Genomic DNA, 19,507 nt, shown 5'->3' on the forward strand with positions numbered 1-19,507 from the left:
GAACACATCCTCTCTAATCTCCCCAAAGCTGTATGTGCTCTTGTCAGTCTCATCTCTACTGCTCTCCTCAAAGAAAACACTGGGCCGCTGAAGAACACCCCCAGGTATGTGTATGCATCTGTATACTCCACTATCTGATGGCCATAAGTAAATGCAGGAGCTGACCGTCTGACCCACTGTGGTGTGGTGTTAAACACCATAACCTTAGTCTTGCTAAGGTTTACAGACATACCACTATCGTGAGCAAAATTATGTAAAGCATCCAGATGACGCTGCATCCCCTCTGGAGAATCAGAAATCAAGACAATATCATCCGCATATAACAACAAGGAAATCCATGTGCCTGCCAACTGTGCTCTGCTGCCACCGTCCCTCTCTATGTAGTCTGAAACCTCATCAATGTACATCCCAAAAAGAGTAGGGGAGAGTGGGCATCCCTGTTTCACCCCAATGGTGGAGTGAACTAGACCAGACATACCCTCTGGAGTGCGTACCTGTCCCACTACTGTCCTGTACAGGGCCATAATCCCCCAAATCAGCTCTGTGGGCACACCCAGCTCATGTAATCTGTGCATCAACCGGGCTCTAGGGACCGTGTCAAAGGCTTTGCGGGAATCCACAAAGCTACAGGAGATCCTCCTGCCGTGCGCTCTACCCTCCTCAATGATAGCTCTCAGCGTCAGTATATGATGAAGAGTAGAGAGTCCCTTCCTGAAGCCTGCCTGTCCTAAAGCCCGTATGCCATGTCTCTCTGCCCATCTACTGAGGTGATGCTCGATAATAGATGCATACAACCTAGCCAAAGTGTGTCCAATCACGATGGTACGGTAGTTCCCTGGCTCCATAGGGTCTCCTGCCTTGAAGATAGACACAATAGTGGATAAGCTCCAAGTGCTAGGAAATCCCTCACACATGGCTCGGTTGAACATCACTGCAATCAGCTCTGCAAGCATATCTCTAGCATGCATAAAGTGTTCGGCCACCAAACCATCATGGTCATAAGCTCTCCCAGTCTTCATCCTGTCAAGGACTTTCTTTACCATCTCAGCAGTGAAGAAAGTGCAAGTCTGTGGACAAGGCTCTGGGGGATCAGGTAAGGACTGCTGCCCTAGGATCGAGTAGAGAGAGGTTGCATATGTACCCCAAGTCTCTATAGATGTAATGGCAAGTGTAGAAGAATACTTGTGAAAATGCCTCCACGCCTCCCCTGAGTCCTGGCTCAAGAAAAGCTGATATAACTCCTCCTCGAGCTGAGCAAGATAAGCTCTCTTCTTTCGCCGTACTAGGCGTCGAAAGAGAACCTGCGACTGTCTGTGCGTGATAATCCCTAAAAGTACCTCCCTCTGCACTCATCATCATACCAGCTGTTCTGGGGCATACTCCCAGTGCGGTGTCTGGACTCAGGCTGGGTGTGAGGGTATGCCTCGACTGCTGCAGTATGTAGTGTATCTGTCAAGATCTGAGTGAGCTCGTCTAGAGGGCGGCCTGGCTCCTCTATACATAGGCGCCTGTAGATCCCATCCATATAAACTAAGTCAGTCTCTCGTGTAAAGGTGTAACGGGCATGTGTGGGTGGCCGTGCCAGAGATGCTGAACTGAAACGAAATGATATGGTGAAAGTCAGGAGTGTGTGGTCCACCGCTATACCAATAGGTCTGGAGCCGACCGTGAAGTCATGAATATAAGATATGAAACTGGGCTGGGTCATAACATAGTCCATTGTATTGGTGCCATGCCTATGTGGGAAGCAAGTAAACCCCCCCACCTCTGGAAATCTCTTCAAGCCATTCAAAATGGCAAGACCATGTGAAGTTCCCATTTCTACTAAGAATCTTCCGTACTCTGTGTGCTCCAAGTCTTGTGAAGCCTTAGACAAGCCCAAGTCGCTGGTCTCCAACTCCCTCATCATCTCCTCTGAAGTATCATAGAAAGCTGTCTGCATCTGAGCTGTCCTAGCATTGAAGTCACCCAACAAGATAATGTCACCATCTCTAGAGAACTCCGAGATATCATCATCTAAGACCGAGAAGGGGGACTGTCCTCTGGACGTAGCATAGGCTGAAGTACTAGGAGGAAAGTAGCATATGGCAATGTAAAGAAAACGGCCAGTCTCTGCCCTCAACCTCACCCACATATACCTGGCCTGCTCATCTCTGCAAACAATGTGTATGAGTGGTTGGAGCTCCTCCCTGAATAAGACAGCTACTCCTCCAGATCCCCGTCCTCTTAGCTCAGATTTGGTTTCTGCTCTGCATGTCGTCTCCCACCTATATCCAGATACATGTGGCATAAGCTGTCCCGGAGCCTGGTGTTTCTCTGAGTAAAAAACAATGTCTCTCCCAAAATAGCTGTCCTGAAACGCCCCCACATCCAACCGAAATGATCCATTGTAGTTCCATGCTGCCATATGAAGAGTGGTCCCATATGTCTCGCACCGTCATGCGGAGCAGCGCTCTAAAATCACTACTCTCCCATCTCTATAGAAAGCAATCTTCCCCTTCTCTCTTGCCGCTTTTATATCTGGCATGACCTCCTTCATGTGTGCGAGTTGTGCTAGCGTGAGGTCATCTCCAAGGAAGATTCCTGTCTTCTTGAGAGTGGGTCTCTTCTTCAAAAATTCTTTCTTTGCCTCCATAGTTGGGAAGCGTAAAATGAGTGCTCTTTCCCTTGAAGATTCTCCCCCTCCTTCACTTCTTTTGCCCACTCTCCAAGCTCGTGTATGCAAAGGGCTTGTGATTCCCATCATGAGCAAGAGCTCCTTTGTTTCCTCCTCCACCTTGTCTCCATCTCTGAGCCCGGTTACATGTACATGTAGAGCTCTTGTCTTTCTTTTTTGTTCTTCTTCTAATGTCATGTTGATGATGGTGGACGGGGGTGTGAGACTATGTACTCCCCCTTTTCCTTTCTTTGCCACTTCAATCTACTTTTCTGCTTCCTCAGCCTTGTTTTGTGTTCTAGTGAGAATATCAGCCCATGATGAAGATTCCTTTGTCTTTTGATGCTCTTCTTCCTGGAGGGTTTTAACCTGCTCTTTAATGCTTTTCAGCTCCTCCACCATGCATGGCTGATTTTCTCCCTCATTTGTAGGTTTGCTTTTACAAAATGCGATTTCCTTGCGTAGTTCTTCAATCATTGCATCCTTCTCACCAATTGACTTTTGCATCTCGGTTTTCCATGCTTCCCAAGTGGCTGTTGCTTTATTCAGTTTCGCTTGCCAAGAAATCTCTACCGTTTGTACTTCAGCTCTCACAAAGTGTTGCATTTTAGCTTTGAAAGAATTGGACAAATCGACCTTGTGTGCTTCCATAGCACTATAAACCTCCTTCTCGAAATTTGCTCTCAAAGCATTCATCTCTGCTCTAATCATGATCTGAACCTTCTCGTACATGTGTTCGACTTTGAACTTGGCGGCCTTTTTTGCTCTCAGCAGACTTGGTGACAGGATACCTTCTCGTTGCCTTGTTCGTTGGAAGGTATGCTTTGCCTTTGGTGGAGTGGTGAATAGGTCACCCTCCTCCTGTGTATCTGGTGCTTCACCAGACATATTGCGTGCTCCTTTAATTTGCCTTATTGAGTTGGTTGCCCACGCGCTGAGAATCTACATGTGCCAACGTGCAGACCTGCTGGGCTGCCCACGCGCTGAGAGAGAGTTCCCCACCTTACGCGATGGCTGTAACAGGCCTTACGCGATGGCTGCACCAGACCTGCGCGCTCTCTCCCCTCAGCCTTTAGCTCTGCTGCCTCTGCACTTCCTGCGCGAGCCCTACATGACCTGCTCAGGCAGCGCGCTGCTGCACCACCAGAGAGAGAGAGAGAGAGAGAGAGAGAGAGAGAGAGAGAGAGAGAGAGAGAGAGAGAGAGAGAGAGATGAAATGTTATATTAACGTCTTCAAAAGGCCAGAGTGACCTATGAGACCAAACTGATACAAAAGTGGTGAATCTGGTACAATGTCTGAAAAGTGTGAGATTGTGAAAATAAATGCGAAAAACTAAATACAAAGTATTAGATAAACTTCTTAGGAGCATTCTGGGTGTCTGGCTGGAATGCTTCTATCCTTTGTTGTAGTCTCCTCCGGTGAAGTGTGCTTCTGCATCTCGGTCGTGGTCGTCTCGATTTCCTAAGCTCAGTCGCCCTGTCAATGAGGGTGCCTTTGGTATGAATGTGGGTATTCCTTTGTGCTCGCTGCTGGCCTCTTGCTTCTCCTTCCATCCCTGCTTCTCTCGATCTGAAGAAATCTGTGATCTGCCTCTGAGGTTGTAGTGCTCTTTGTCTTCTCAGTAGATTATCCCTGTGCCGATGTAGTTCCAGTAGGTACAGGCCTAGGCACCTTTGATCTTGGTATTGCATGACTCTATCTAGAGGTCCAAAGTTCTTTAAATAGGCAATGGAAACGCCCACGTATCTCATAGTATACGGTGCAATGGCATATGTAGTGTAATTCTGTCTCCGGCTCCATTCCGCATAACTTGCAAATTCTGCTCTCAGGTGGGATTCCCCTAAATCTGCCAAATTCAATTTCCAGTTGGTGTGAGGATGTACGAATCTGACCAATAGCACATCTCAAACCATGAGACAGGTGGGTATCCATGTAGTTCGGGCGAATCACAAAATCATCTTCAGATAGCTGGAGGAAGTTTTCTTTGTAGTCGGCCATCTTCGAGCCCAATTCTTGTGTAGGGTCTACCCATGTCTTCTTAGTGTCCAACTGTATAAGATCCTGGCGGATGATTTTATTAATCTCCGTTCGTGTGATTGCCAGTGATGGAGCCTCAAAAGAGTATTAGAAGGGGGGTAAGCTTTCCATACTGAACCCGTGTCTCTGAAACCACGAAGACAGTTGCGCATACCAGCATCATGTATCTCCTTTCATTGCTAACTGTCGAGAGGATTCGAGGGCCAATCTAGTATATCGGCAATTATTTGTATCCCACAGACCATGTATAAAGGACACTGATATGGTAAGAGCTTCAATTTCTATCGGTGGGGCAGCTAGTTCCGCTCGGAGAATCGTGTGTGGTACGGAGGCCTTGGCTCGAATCATTCGGGAAATCATAGATACCAACGGTCTCTCCATTGACTTCCAATTATCCTGATCCACAGATGGTCCCCAAATCTGGACCCCATAAAGCATAGCCGAAGCCACCACAGTATCAAAGAGCCAAAGTTTTGTTCGTGGTTCCTGAAACTGCACTTGTGAACACATCCTCTCCAACCCTCCCAAGGCCGCAGAGGCTCTGGACAATCTAGCATCCGCTGCTTTCTTAAGAGTAAACTTCGGTCCTGTAAATACCACACCAAGGTATGTGTATGCATCTGTGTACTCTAATGTATCCTGGCCATATGCAAATGTAGGTGCCGATCTCCTAACCCACTGCGGTGTGGTGTTAAACACCATAACTTTGGTTTTACCCAAATTCACCGACAGTCCGCTGTCCTCCGCGAATTTATGTAATGCATCTAATTGCCTCTGCATTCCATCTGGTGATTCTGCTATCAATACAATATCATCTGCATACAACAACAAAGGGATCCATGACCCTGCAAGTTGAGCACCTCTGTCACCCTCTCTATCAATGTAATCTGATAGCTCATCTATATACATACCAAATAAAGTAGGGGACAGTGGGCATCCCTGCTTTACTCCAACGGTGGAATGAACAATGTCGGAATCCCCTTCTGGAGTATGTACATAACCAGTTACTGACCCATATAAGGCCATGATCCCCTAGATAATCTCTTTGGGGACCCCTAACTCTTGCATTCTGCGCAGCAATCTGGCCCTTGGTACTGTATCAAAAGCTTTCCGAAAATCCACAAGGCAGCAATACATCCTTCTCCCGCTTGCTCTTCCTTCCTCAACAATGGCTTTGAGCGTAAGAGTATGATCTAGAGTGGAATAACCCCTCCTAAATCCAGCTTGTCCTGTTGCCCTTATGCCCTCATTCTCTTCCGATCTACTCAATATTTGTTCCAGAATGGATGCGTACAGTCGGGCCAATGTGTGACCCACCATAATGGTATGGTAGTTCTCGGGTATCATGGGATCCCCTGACTTGAAAATAGGTACAATAGTAGATAATTTCCAAGATTCAGGTAATCCTTCACACATGACCCGATTAAACAGACGAGCAAGGACTTCTGAAAGTAGATCCCTTGCATGGATCAGATGTTCTGCTACTAGACCCTCATGATCATATGCTCTTCTTGTCTTCATCTTATCAATGGCTTTTTCCACCATTTCCGTAGTAAAGAAAGTACTAGTAGCAGGGCATGGCTCTAGCGTATTTGGTAATGGAGGCTGTCCAGATACCATATATAATGATGTTACATATTGACCCCAAATCTCAGGAGAAGTAATTGTCGGAGGCGATGAGTGCTCGTGAAATAAACGCCAGGCCTCATGTGAGTCCTGACTCAAGAAGAGCTGATATAAATCCTTCTCCAGTTTGGCTAAAAATGCCCTTTTCTTGCGACGTACTATACGCCGAAGAGCAATCCGAGACTGCTTATATGTGATGATCCCAAGTGTAAGCTCTTTCTGGACCTGGGTTCTCGTCTCTCTGCATTCCTCGTCGTACCAACTGTTTTGAGGCATGTTCCCAGATCCTCTCTTCTGATCAGGCTGAGTATGTGGGTATGCGTCTTGTGCTGCTCCATGTAGTATCTCTGCTAGCTGAGAAGTAATCTCCTCTACAGTATATACTGGCTCGGCTGCCCACATCCTATTATAGATCACATAGACTGAATCAGTCTCTGGTGTGGAAGTATATCTTGTGTGCGTCTTCTTCCTTTGTACTTGAGAGGCATTGTATTGGAAGGAGATTGATAAGGTCAAGAGAGCATGATCCACTGCAATCCCAACAGGTCTGGGTCCCACCTTAAAGTCCTCAATACTAGAAATAAAGCTTGGTGAAGTCATGACATAATCCACTGTACTGGCCCCATGCCTGTGCGGGAAGCATGTGAATCCCCCAGATAAAGGGAAATTCTCTAGAGAGAGAGAGAGAGAGAGAGAGAGAGAGAGAGAGAGAGAGAGAGAGAGAGAGAGAGAGAGAGAGAGAGAGAGAGAGAGAGAGAGAGAGAAATGAAATGAAATGAATTGTTATATTAACGTCTTCAAAAGGCCAGAGTGACCTATGAGACCAAACTGAAACAAAAGTGGTGAGTCTGTTACAATGTCTGAAAAGTGTGAAAATGTGAAAATAAATGCGAAAAACTAAATACAAAGTATTAGATAAACTTCTTAGGAGCATTCTTGGTGTCTGGCTAGAATGCTTCTAATCCTTTGTTGTAGTCTCCTCCGGTGAAGTGTGCTTCTGCATCTCGGTCGTGGTCGTCTCGATTTCCTAAGCTCAATCGCCCTGTCAATGAGGGTGCCTTTGGTATGAATGTGGGTACTCCTTTGTGCTCGCTGCTGGCCTCTCGCTTCTCCTTCCATTCCTGCTTCTCTCGATCCGAAGAAATCTGTGATCTGCCTCTGAGGCTGTAGTGCTCTTTGTCTTCTCATTAGATTATCCCTGTGCCGATGTAGTTCCAGTGATACAGGCCTAAGCACCTTTGATCTTGGTATTGCATGACTCTATCTAGAGGTCCAAAGCCTTCTTTAAATAGGCAATGGAAACGCCCACGTATCTCATAGTATACGGTGCAGTGGCATATGTAGTGTAATTCTGTCTTCGGCTCCATTCCGCATAACTTGCAAATTCTGCTCTCAGGTGGGATTCCCCTAAATCTGCCAAATTCAATTTCCAACTGGTGTGAGGATGTACGAATCTGACCAATAGCACATCTCAAACCATGAGACAAGTGGGTATCCATGTAGCTCGGGCGAATCACAAAGCCATCTTCAGATAGCTGTAGGAAGTTTTCTTTGTAGTCGGCCATCTTCGTGCCCAATTCTTGTGTAGGGTCTACCCATGTCCTCTTAGTGTCCAACTGTATAAGATCTTGGCGGATGATTTTATTAATCTCCGTTCGTGTGATTGCCAGTGATGGAGCCTCAAGAGAGTATTGGAAGGGGGGTAATCTTTCCATACTGAACCCGTGTCTGTGAAACCACGAGGACAGTTGCGCATACCAGCATGATGTATCTCCTTTCATTGCTAATTGTCGAGAGGATTCGAGGGCCAATCTAGTATATCTGCAATTATTTGTATCCCACAAACCATGTATAAAGGACACTGATCTGGTAAGAGCTTCAATTTCTGTTGGAGGGGCAGCTAGTTCCGCTCGGCTAATCGCGTGTGGTACGGAGGCCTTGGCTCTAATCATTCGGGAAATCATAGATACCAAAGGTCTCTCCATTGACTTCCAATTATCCTGATCCATAGATGGTCCCCAAATCTGGACCACAGTATCAAAGAGCCAAAGTTTTGTTCGTGGTTCCTGAAACTGCACTTGTGAACACATCCTCTCCAACCCTCCCAAGGCCGCAGAGGCTCTGGACAATCTAGCATCCGCTGCTTTCTTAAGAGTAAACTTCGGTCCTGTAAATACCACACCAAGGTATGTGTATGTATCTGTGTACTCTACTGTATCTTGGCCATATGCAAATGTAGGTGCCGATCTCCTAACCCACTGTGGTGTGGTGTTAAACACCATAACTTTGGTTTTACCCAAATTCACCGACAGTCCGCTGTCCTCCGCGAATTTATGTAATGCATCTAATTGCCTCTGCATTCCATCTGGTGATTCTGCTATCAATACAATATCATCTGCATACAACAACAAAGGGATCCATGACCCTGCAAGTTGAGCACCTCTGTCACCCTCTCTATCAATGTAATCTGATAGCTCATCTATATACATACCAAATAAAGTAGGGGACAGTGGGCATCCCTGCTTTACTCCAACGGTGGAATGAACAATGTCGGAATCCCCTTCTGGAGTATGTACATAACCAGTTACTGACCCGTATAAGGCCATGATCCCCCAGATAATCTCTTTGGGGACCCCTAACTCTCGCATTCTGCGCAGCAATCTGGCCCTTGGTACTGTATCAAAAGCTTTCCGAAAATCCACAAAGCAACAATACATCCTTCTCCCGCTTGCTCTTCCTTCCTCAATAATGGCTCTGAGCGTAAGAATGTGATCTAAAGTGGAATAACCCCTCCTGAATCCAGCTTGCCCTGTTGCCCTTATGCCCTCATTCTCTGCCCATCTACTCAATTTTTGTTCCAGAATGGATGCGTACAGTCGGGTCAATGTGTGACCCACCATAATGGTACGGTAGTTCCCGAGAGAGAGAGAGAGAGAGAGAGAGAGAGAGAGAGAGAGAGAGAGAGAGAGAGAGAGAGAGAGAGAGAGAGAGAGAGAGAGAGAGAGAGAGAGAGAGAGGGGATGTAACTTACATGTGTGTTTGCACGTGCACGGCAAAAATGTTGTACAACTGTTATTGACATCCTTCTCACCTTCTTAAGCCTTTGTTGCTGATAATGTGAAAGATATCTTCTTTTGGCGTCATGTTTGGTGTATGTAGATTATGGGTGTATATACACAATTAATTGTGGATAAATGTCGCGTATACAAATGATTTGTAAGTGGTATGTGTAGGCTTTTCAGATGTTGATCGAAGCTTCTTTCAAATGGTACAAGATTTGACACGGAGACTCTTGATAAGCACGCCATGGTGATAGATGTAGGATGGGAAGGCTGGGCCACACTTGCATTGATACTATTGATGTTAGTGGCACTTGTAGCAGAGCTGGCTCCTCCATATCTTGTGATGATGGGAACGGTTATACTTTTTATACCACTTGGTATTTTGAACTTGGAACAAGCTCTTCATGGCTTCAACGATCCAGCCGTACTTGCAATAGCTGTACTTTTTATTGTGGCTAAAGGTAAGTTCTTAACACTATCAAAACATACAATTTAAAGCTTCTTTTGGCCAATTACTGTTGAATTTGCATCTTTTTCAATAAAAGAAGCTATGCAAGGATCCATGGTCTATATCTTTGTATTGATATATTCTCGTCTGTGCGTGGGGTGTGAGAGTGTGGGAGCATATATTGGTACCTAGTTCTACACCCACTATTGGGCACTGACAGCATTAGTGGGCATCTCGTAGTATTTAGCCAATACTATGCATGATGGACCTGATGGTTATAGTCTTGTGGGTGACTACCATGGGTCTATACCTTGCACTTTCCTTAAGGGTGAATCTGGCTTATCCTGGATTCATCTAGTTATATATATTTTTTCACCATATAAAGTCGTAAGGTACCATACTACTAATCTCTACATGTTGATTGGGGAGAGGGAGAGGAGTCAGGAAAGAAAAAAGGAAGAAAGAGAATATTTTTTAACTTGTATAAAAGGTCAAAATGGCCCACGAAACCAGAACCAGGTACAATTGATGATGATATTAGTGTCACAATACGGGATATATAATTTTCACTGAACTCCTAGCTAAACTGGAAAAGGATAATCTCCTTAAAAGATTCTGAAGCTGTATCTGGGTCCCCGTTCTGCACTTCTTTTATGTTAGACAATCACAGAGTACAACTGCTGGGGAGTCACTCTGCAATCTGCACTTCTAAGCTGACCTGCCGAGAGTGGCCCCCTGGGCATCCTTATAAAGGCCACAGATACAAAGAGTTGGCGGTGTGCCCAAAAGCATCTGCTAAAAACACTGGTGCTCAAAAAGCTCTCACACTGTCTATCTAGTAGGCCACGTCAACAGTATGGAATCCTGGGGTTTCCGATGCAAACTACGGAGTTTTCCACATCAGCAATTGTGCAGAAACCTGCCACATCATCACTTGCGTAACTTTCTCTATCTTCAGCTGGCAGGTCAGGTTGCCACGTCATCACTTGTGTGTGTGTGTGTGTGTGTGAGAGAGAGAGAGAGAGAGAGAGAGAGAGAGAGAGAGAGAGAGAGAGAGAGAGAGAGAGAGAGAGAGTATATACAGGTATAGAGCTCTCCGGTGGATTGGAGTACGTTTCCAAAATCATGTTTCAAACCAAGAAGGTGGAACTGAAGCCAGGCCAACGATTCAAGAAAAGTGACAGCAGTGTAGTCTGGATACTTTTGAGATTTACTGTACCTGTAGCTCTTTTCAGTGCTTTTCTTGCTAACATACCTTTGGTGGCTATGATGATACCTCCCATTGTGGAATTTTCACGCAGGGTAAGCGATTTAATGTCACATTAGGCTGGAGTCAGTAAGTGAGAATTACAATTGTTATTTTACCTGTCACATCATAAGAACCTTCTTTGAAGTTCCTTGTTGAACAATGTTTTTCAAATAAATAAAGTTGCATATATTGATGTCCTGAAAATAAAATGAACAAGAGAATGGTTAGCTTCAGTTTACAAACGTCGCTAATATAATATGACTTCATTCATAATCATTCAAAGGGTTGCTTAGCATTCCATGGGGACCTCAATTTACAACTGTTGCTAATAAAATATGATTTAATTCATAATCATTCAAAGGGTCGCTTAACATTCCATGGGGACCTCAATTGATAAATGTTTTTGCAGGGGACTGTTGTGGATGGTAAGCATGAGAGGGCAAATACAAGTTGGGTGTGGATTCTGTTTTCCTTCGTTGCTAACATGTAACTGATATTATGCAGGTTAGTATGGCACCATCAAAGCTATTGCTTCCATTAAGCTATGCAGCTCTTCTAGGAGGCACATTGACATTGATTGGGACTGGCACCAATCTTGTGGTCTTGTCACTGGCTGCGAAAAAGATTCCAAGTCTTCGGATGCATCTTTTTGAGATTGGTATTGTCGGTGTGCCAGTAACTGTTGCTGGTATTCTCTACATCGTGGCTATTTCTGGGAAGCTTTTACCTGATCGTCTTGCCATCCAACCCACAAGTATTAATGCCAGGTCAGCAAATCCAACCTGCTCTGCATTTTTCAACAAGTTAGAATAGCTAAGTTGCACTTCTTAGCAGTGTTAGTATCATATCACTGGCATTGAACTTAAAGCTTGGACCTTCATGCAGAGTATGAGGGGGTGATATTTTGCATAGTCAACACTACATCCATAAAATTATTCCTTTGATTTACAATCTTTCTTTACACCACATGCCAAGTCTTTGATGGCAATAGAGGCATGTGCACTCCTCGACCTTCCTTCAAACCTTTTGGAAGTTGGATTTGACAAAGTAATCCATCAGCTTTATCAATCTGTCTCTTATGGCTGATTACAGGAATTATAATATTGTCTTGGTTGTGAGATCAGTTTCTTCTTTGAATAGAAGAACAATTGAACAATCAGGGTTGAAAAGAATGCCAGGCTTGACCTTAGTGCAGATTGAAAGAGAAGGAACTATAATATCTGATCTTAGAGGAGACTTTATATTATTGGCAAAAGATCTTCTATATTTTACCGGAGTTATAGATGCAATTCTTGCTCTCACACAAGTGGATGGCTTAACTCTTTCAGAAGATGAAGTATTCCCCTGTTTATAAGACCCTTTTGGTACTCTTCACTTGTTAAACAATAATATAGAACTGAAGTAAGGATTTTGTAGGTGTTCTTCAAACCTTCTTGTTTCTGTTTTTAGAGGTTCTCTGCTCAGATTTTGACATTTTTTTTTAAAGGTTACGACAATTATTATCATGACAAGTGCTTTGAATGTTCTGGCAGGGGCAAGGTCAAGTTGACTTGAATCTGTTGAAGAAGCATCAATATCTTGTAGAAGCTGTGATTGCAAGCAAGTCATCAATGGTACATAAAAAGGTCTCAGACCTGCAGTTTCGTTCACGATATAGGGCGGCTGTTGTGGCAATCCATAGACATGGGGCACAACTAGACAGGTGCACTTATTTTTTGATTCAGACCATATTGCATGGTAGTGCTGATTTTTTAAAGGTATTAATGGTTTCTTTTGTTTTTTTTGCTTGTCTTGTTGTGTAACATCTCGTACGCTTGTGCATTGTAGTGTAGCGCAAATAATGTGTCGTGCTCTCTACAATGGGTGGTCCTCAGTGCAATGTGCGTGACAATCTCACTCAAACAGACTGAAAAGAAGGGAAACAATAGACAACAGATTGCAAGAACAGGAGGCTAGCGTTTTTGCAGCAGAACACAGTTTCAACAGTAACGTTTTTTATCAGCTCACAGAGACACAGCAACAACACACAACAGCAACAGTAGACCACACAAATGACTCGACTATCTCAAAGAACTGATACAGACTCTGGCATGGCAGCACACTCAGCTCCAGCCCAGGACTCACAGGTACAATGGGGGTGTCGAGGCTCAGATGTGCCGGGATGGTGAAGACGGGCTCCGTGTATAGACTCACTCTAGACGACTACGTACAAGATCAGAGGTGAAGAAGATAATCCCGATGACCAACCGCTACTACTCATATGTACCACCATAAAGAGCCACCAACGGCTCATAAATGTCAGGCATGTGGTGACCTGGCCACGATGTCCACTAGACCACCGTCGGTACCCTGCCACGTGTCACTCCCGAGCCCAGAGGGTCCGTCCAGTGTGAACCAGCCTAGACCAACTGTACTAACTGTGTCCTGTGAAAGTGACATTGTAGCCTGCTCTACAGGTTGCCCGCCACAAGACCGCTCATTGTCTCGGTGAGAGGAAATACTGAAAAAACTATGAAAGAAAACCATTAGGTACTGCATCTGTACATCTTTCTTGAAGCAGGTTCTAGGCCCAAAAGTGGAGTTTAAACACACTACATTGCTTGCAAACGTTTTAAACCTTTGAATAGGCCGGAACCCAGTATGATTGCATAGTCGAAGAATCCCACTTAGCAAAACAGAATGAGGCTCCACTGCAAAGAGATATGCTTAGTTTGGATCCATCACATGTTGACCTGGTCCATACTTGCAGATGAACCTTGCACTCGTCTCGAAAAGAGGGATGATCATAAGCTCGAGTAACTCCGCAAATAAGGTGAAGCTCCATCGGGATGACAGAACGAAAAGCATTTACAGCAACGCAACAAATAAGGTGAAGCTCCATCATGATGGCATAAAGAAAAGCATTAACAGCAACGGGATGGCAACTAGGTGAATGCTTGAAAGCCACAAGGAAACAGCCAAAAGCTCTGCTGTGATCGGATTACAAGAAGCTGCTTGCTCTCCCCTTTGTGTCGCTAGCCATCACCTGTGAATCAAGGAAACAAAGCCCGAGGCCCGCTTGATTGTTAAATTACAGGTGGTCTCTGGCTCCTCACCCGAAGGGCGAGGTGGCCCTAGGTAGGGGAGAGGGGGTGAGAAAAGGAAGCGAGGGCTCGTTAGGAGGGCGAGGGGTAAGGGGAGTAGGGCGAGGGGGACTAGGAGGAGGGGTGGTGAGGGGGGCGAGGGGAGGGACTAGGGGCGAGGGGTGACTGGGTAGGGGCGAGAGAATGTGAGGAGGAGGGTAGGGTGAGGGGGGTTGGGTAGGGGCGAGAGGGGGTGGGTAGGGGCGAGGGAATGTGAGGGAAGAGTAGGGGTTGGGGGGCTGGGTAGGGGCGAGGGGAAGGTGAGGGGGGGGGGGGGGGTAGGGGCAAGGGGGGGTGGGTAGGAGCGAGGGGAAGGTGAGGGGGTGGGTAGGGGTGAGGGGGAGGGACTAGGGCGAGGTGTGGTGAGGGGGCGAGGGTGAGTGGGTAGGGGGAGAGGGGGTGAGGTGGAGGGACTAGGGCGAGAGAGGGGGTTATTAGGGCGAGGGCAAAGGGAGGGGTGGGTAGGGGCTGAGTTGGGAGAGAGGGGGGACGTGTTGGGAGAGGGGTGGGGAGAGTTGGGAGTTGGGAAAGGGCGAAGAGGTAGCAAACTATCAGGAGAAGGGAATTCATCTAGCAGGACCTGCTGTGTGAAGGAGGTTTTCTAGTCACAGAGGAGAGCTTTGTCGTGGTCGGGGAAGAGACACCAATGGGGCTGATATTCGAGGGTGTGTGAACTTCTGTAGAGGAGATTTCTTCCCGCCTCTATGCTTCTTCATAGGCTCGCCAAATTGAAAGGCTTCCACCAAGGGCGCATCAAGAGTAGCTTCTTCAGCCAAAGAGTGAACGGAGACTCCATAACAGGACAGAGATTTGGTAGCATCCAACCACTCCAACAGATCCTCGTCTGACCCGTCAGGTGGAGTAGGCTGTTCTTGTTCAGGGTTGGTTTCCATTGACAAAGAAACTTGCTGCACCACGGAATCCATACCTCCTTCTAAGAGAATGGGTTGCATTGGGGAGCCAGAATTATGTATCCACATGGCATCGTTTCCCCAATCATGAAGTGCTTTAGTGTGTCGTAGCCATGGTCTTCCAATGAGCAAGGGAAATCCGCCCTCAACCTGGGGAAGACGAACCACAACGAAATCCAAGTTAAAAGTAAAGTCTTGTACCTGCAGAGGCACATTGTCCACTATGCCCACTGGGTAGATTGTCCGCTGGTCGGCCAATGTAACTGTGAAGGGAGCAGGGCCAGTAGGCTGTAGAACTAGAGCTAACATAGTGAACTCGGGCATCAGGTTGATGCCAAATCCACCATCCACTATCACTCATGAGAATTGCCGACCCAAAACGGACCTTGTCAGGCGAGGGCTTCTATAATCAGTGAGTGGAGCAGCGGGATTGGATATCATATAGGACTGTGATGGTCGCACTGGGAGGTGCTTGCCACTAGGACTTGCTCCGGCGTAAAGTGATTGAATAACAGCAAGGGTGTCACTTCTAAAACTTGCATCTACTTGCATCTAGCCGCAGCATGTCATAGAGGGACACTTATTGGAAGGTGTTCTTCAAGATTGTCTCTGTTGTAAGCTTTTCTTTTTCTACCTATTGTTCCTCAGGTACCTTTATCTTCTGTAGATTTGAAACTGCTTCCAAGAAAGCTTCATCAAGATCAAAGAGCAAAGATTTGGATTCCTTTATGGCACTGGGGGATGGCTTCTTAACAGCTACAGGCAGGGTATCCACTGGTGTGAGAATGTGTGGGAGAGTTGAACTTGCTGGAATGCTAAGATCGAGAGCGGCTCTCTGGGCTCGGGCGAGGATGCCCGATGGCTCCTCTGCCAACTGCGGCTGCTTATTTTGAGGGGTAACCGCGTGGGTAGAAAGGGGCGGCTGAGAAAAGGTGCTAATTGCTATCAGATTGAGCTTGGGAAAGGAAAACTCATTCTGGCTTTGACTCGGGTTCGAAGTTGTGGATGCACGAACTTTAGGGCAATCCTTACTGTAGTGATCCTTCGGTTCAGGGCAATGACGGCAGGGAGGGGACCCTTCTGGCAGGGGGCATTTGCTTTGGTAATGCCCATATTCCCCGCATCTGTAGCACAAAATGGGTCGATTCAATGGGCGAGTCGAAGGGCGAGGTGGTCCTTGCTCCTGGTGCATGGAGCTGCAGGTGGAAGCATAGAAGCTTTGAGGTGATGAGGGAGCATGGGTATGATAAAATCTTTGAGAGGGAAAAGTGCTCTGCATACCTTGCATAGGAGGGGCTGCCAATAAAGGTGGCATGTGGTGTGGATGGCCACAGGGAGAAACCATATTGATGCCGGAGCTGCCCCTTGTTGAAGAGTATTACCAAGGCTTTGCTGTATTTGTCGCAATCCCTTGAGGTAGTAGCAATCCTTGTCCTCATGACCAGACTTTTCACAGAAGTGGCAGTAAATCCGAAGGGGACACGCCTGTGGAGGGTGTCCTGGAGAGCGGCATGAGCTGCACCATACCGTAGCCTTAGTCTCCTGTTGAGACCTAAGCTCCTTTAGCTCTCTCTTTATTTGATCCAAAGCGTCATGATGTGGGGGCTTCTCCTGTCTGAGGGAGATTGACTTCTCCTCTTGAAGAGCTCTCTGTACTTTAGGGCTTCCAGTTCCCTGCGTAAAGAAGTTATCAGATAAGAAGGACTTTCCGAAAACACTGAGGTGGTCTCTACCCGAGGGGAGTTGGTGAACAACTTCCTAGCGCCCTCTATCCTAGTAGCAGCTGCGATGAATTCCTCCAGAGTGGCGTCGGGTCGGAGGCTCTCTCGGAGTTTTTGCTGAGAGGTTTTGGGGAGCGCCTTTTCCACCCACTTCTTAACCATGAATTCACCGGGTTGCTGGGGAAGCTTGGCAACCAGGGACTTTGTTTTAGTCATAAGCTCTGCAAAAGTCTCCTCTGGCTGGAGCACCATGTTGGCCAACTCATCCAACACTTTCTCTTGGTAGTCACCTGGCCTGAAAGCTGCACAGAACTGTTGTCTTAAGACTGCCCAAGTTGCAAAATGGTTCTCTGCAAACTGGCTGTACCATTTGTCTGCTAAGCCATCCAAGGTGGATGGAAAGAGTACCAAATAAGCATCTTCCCTGTTAAGACCACGACCCCTACAAAGAGATACAAACCTCCTTGCATGGTCGTCAGCATCTTCTGAAGAGAGTCCTTTGAATGTAGGGAACTTGATGTTTGCCTTGGCCAAAACGCTAGCCAACGGCTCCATGGCCCCTTGCTGAGCCTGCTGCTCAGTAGCTTGCTGTAGCAGAATAGGAGAGAGCTTTATTGGAGAAGGTGATCTCGAAGATGTGGAACCGGAGGGAGGAATGGGTGACGTCGTATGTGGAGGTATGGGTGATGAGGTTGATGGACTTCTAACAGGTTCCAAGGGTCGTCTTCTGTTGTAGTACTTCAGAGGACTCATGAGTGCGCTTTGACGCTCGACTGACCGCCTTGTATGGGTCATGCAGCGACCACCAAACCAACTAAGCTTTCGGCAAGAAAACCTTGAACTGGTTGAAGACTGGTCTAGACTCTACTAGACCAGGCAAGTGACTAGACCAAGCTGGACCAAGGACGAGGAGGACTAGACCAGGGTCGAGGAGGTCTAGACCAGGGACGAGGACAGGTTGGACCAGGGCGAGAGATGACTAGGGCGAGAGAGGACTAGACCAGTTGGACCAGGCGAGAGGAGAACAGTGCAAGGCAAGGTCGGCGAAGCTAGGCAAGGTAGGCGAAGGTAGATAGACCCAACTAGCTTCAAGATTTGCACCTCACAGAGTGAGACCGTGATCGCCAAAATGAGAGCACCTGTAGCGCGGATAATGTGTCATGCTCTCTAGAGTGGGTGGTCCTCAGTGCAATGTGCGTGACAATCTCACTCAAACAGACTGAAAAGAAGGGAAACAACAGACAACAACTGAGCTCACAGAGACACAACAACACACAACAACAACAGTAGACCACACAAATGACTCGACTATCTCAAAGAACTGATACAGACTCTGGCGTGGCAGCACACTCAGCTCCAACCCAGGACTCACAGGTACAATGGGGGTGTCGAGGCTCAGATGTGCCGGGATGGTGAAGACGGGCTCCGTGTATAGACTCACTCTAGACGACTACGTACAAGATCAGAGGTGAAGAAGATAATCCCGATGACCAACCGCTACTACTCATATGTACCACCATAAAGAGCCACCAACGGCTCATAAATGTCAGCCATGTGGTGACCTGGCCACGATGTCCACTAGACCACCGTTGGTACCCTGCCACGTGTCACTCCCGAGCCCAGAGGGTTCGTCCAGTGTGAACCAGCCTAGACCAACTGTACTAACTGTGTCCTGTGAAAGTGACACTGTAGCCTGCTACATGTGGCTTACACCTTTGCCTTTGATAAGAAACAATGCTAAGGAAGGGCATTTCTTAGTGCTTAATAAGTTGTCAGTTCAAAGAAGTGTATCAAAGCAATCCATGAACATATTTGACAATGTAGGCATGAGAAACACACTTAACTAATGGACCATGGATGATGCCTCGTATGGGCGGCGGCCCATAGCAGCTATAATACGCGTACTTTATTTAGAATACGGGACGTACCGTATTGAAACGTACAATACGTCTCATAAAGTTTTTCATTCTAGCGTTCTTTTGCTCAAAACGTATTCTATTCTAATGTATTTTGCTAGTTGATCAAGGGTGTTTTAGAGCTTCATGGTGCTTGCTTATGTATGCTATGATTAAACATTGAAGAGCCATTGAGGAGGTGCATGACCTTTTTCATTTGTCCTTATCATATCTAAAAAAGTTGACGTATTTTATACATCTAGTATGCATATTGTGCACCGCGTATTACACGTCCTAACACATACCGTGGCTACTATGTATGGGCCATGAAACATGGACTACATGTAACGGGGAAGTCACTGGCAAGGCGATGTAACAAAACAACTCCACAAACTGTACTGAAACAGAAAAATGCTTGAACTTGAAAGAGAACTGAACACTTGAGACAAGACATGGGCCCCCTAAGGTAGACACCCCTTGTTTGAATCTTACATGAGCACATAGAGAGAATCAAGAGAGATGAGGGAAGATGGCAAGAGAGAAGCACAAAAGAAACACATGTAACCGGTTCTATCAATAAAAAATAGCATTTGATTACAAAGGTTGCTATAAAGAGATGGTCTCACACCTTTGCTGTGAAGGCTCTAAGGTAAAATATACCTAGGAATGTGTGCCTTCAACACATGGTTAACGTGTGGTCTAGCTTTGTGGCTAGTCTATATAGTCGTACCCTCATCTTGTCTACACTTAGTACACTTGCCTTGAACTATCTAGCCTCA

General features: G+C 46.4%; 1 protein-coding gene across 6 annotated transcripts in view; it reads left to right on the forward strand.

Annotated features, from left to right (window-relative positions):
- The window catches only part of LOC147461166 (putative sulfur deprivation response regulator), a 147,221-nt gene that overhangs the window by 43,821 nt on the left and 83,893 nt on the right, over nt 1-19,507 (forward strand). For all 6 annotated transcript variants that reach the window (XR_015187570.1, XR_015187571.1, XR_015187572.1 and 3 more), the window contains exons 2-6: nt 9,554-9,843; nt 10,915-11,132; nt 11,584-11,846; nt 12,172-12,415; nt 12,612-12,781. Coding sequence is in view for 3 of the 6 variants with exons in the window: in XM_086508792.1 (XP_086364918.1) it covers nt 9,627-9,843; nt 10,915-11,132; nt 11,584-11,846; nt 12,172-12,415; nt 12,612-12,781 (1,112 nt within the window). In the remaining 3 variants the exon portion in view is untranslated. The remainder of the gene's footprint in view (nt 1-9,553; nt 9,844-10,914; nt 11,133-11,583; nt 11,847-12,171; nt 12,416-12,611; nt 12,782-19,507) is intronic.

The sequence above is a fragment of the Adiantum capillus-veneris genome, chromosome 3 (genome assembly GCF_014529385.1).
Source record: "Adiantum capillus-veneris isolate H3 chromosome 3, ASM1452938v2, whole genome shotgun sequence".
Lineage (NCBI taxonomy): Eukaryota > Viridiplantae > Streptophyta > Polypodiopsida > Polypodiales > Pteridaceae > Adiantum > Adiantum capillus-veneris.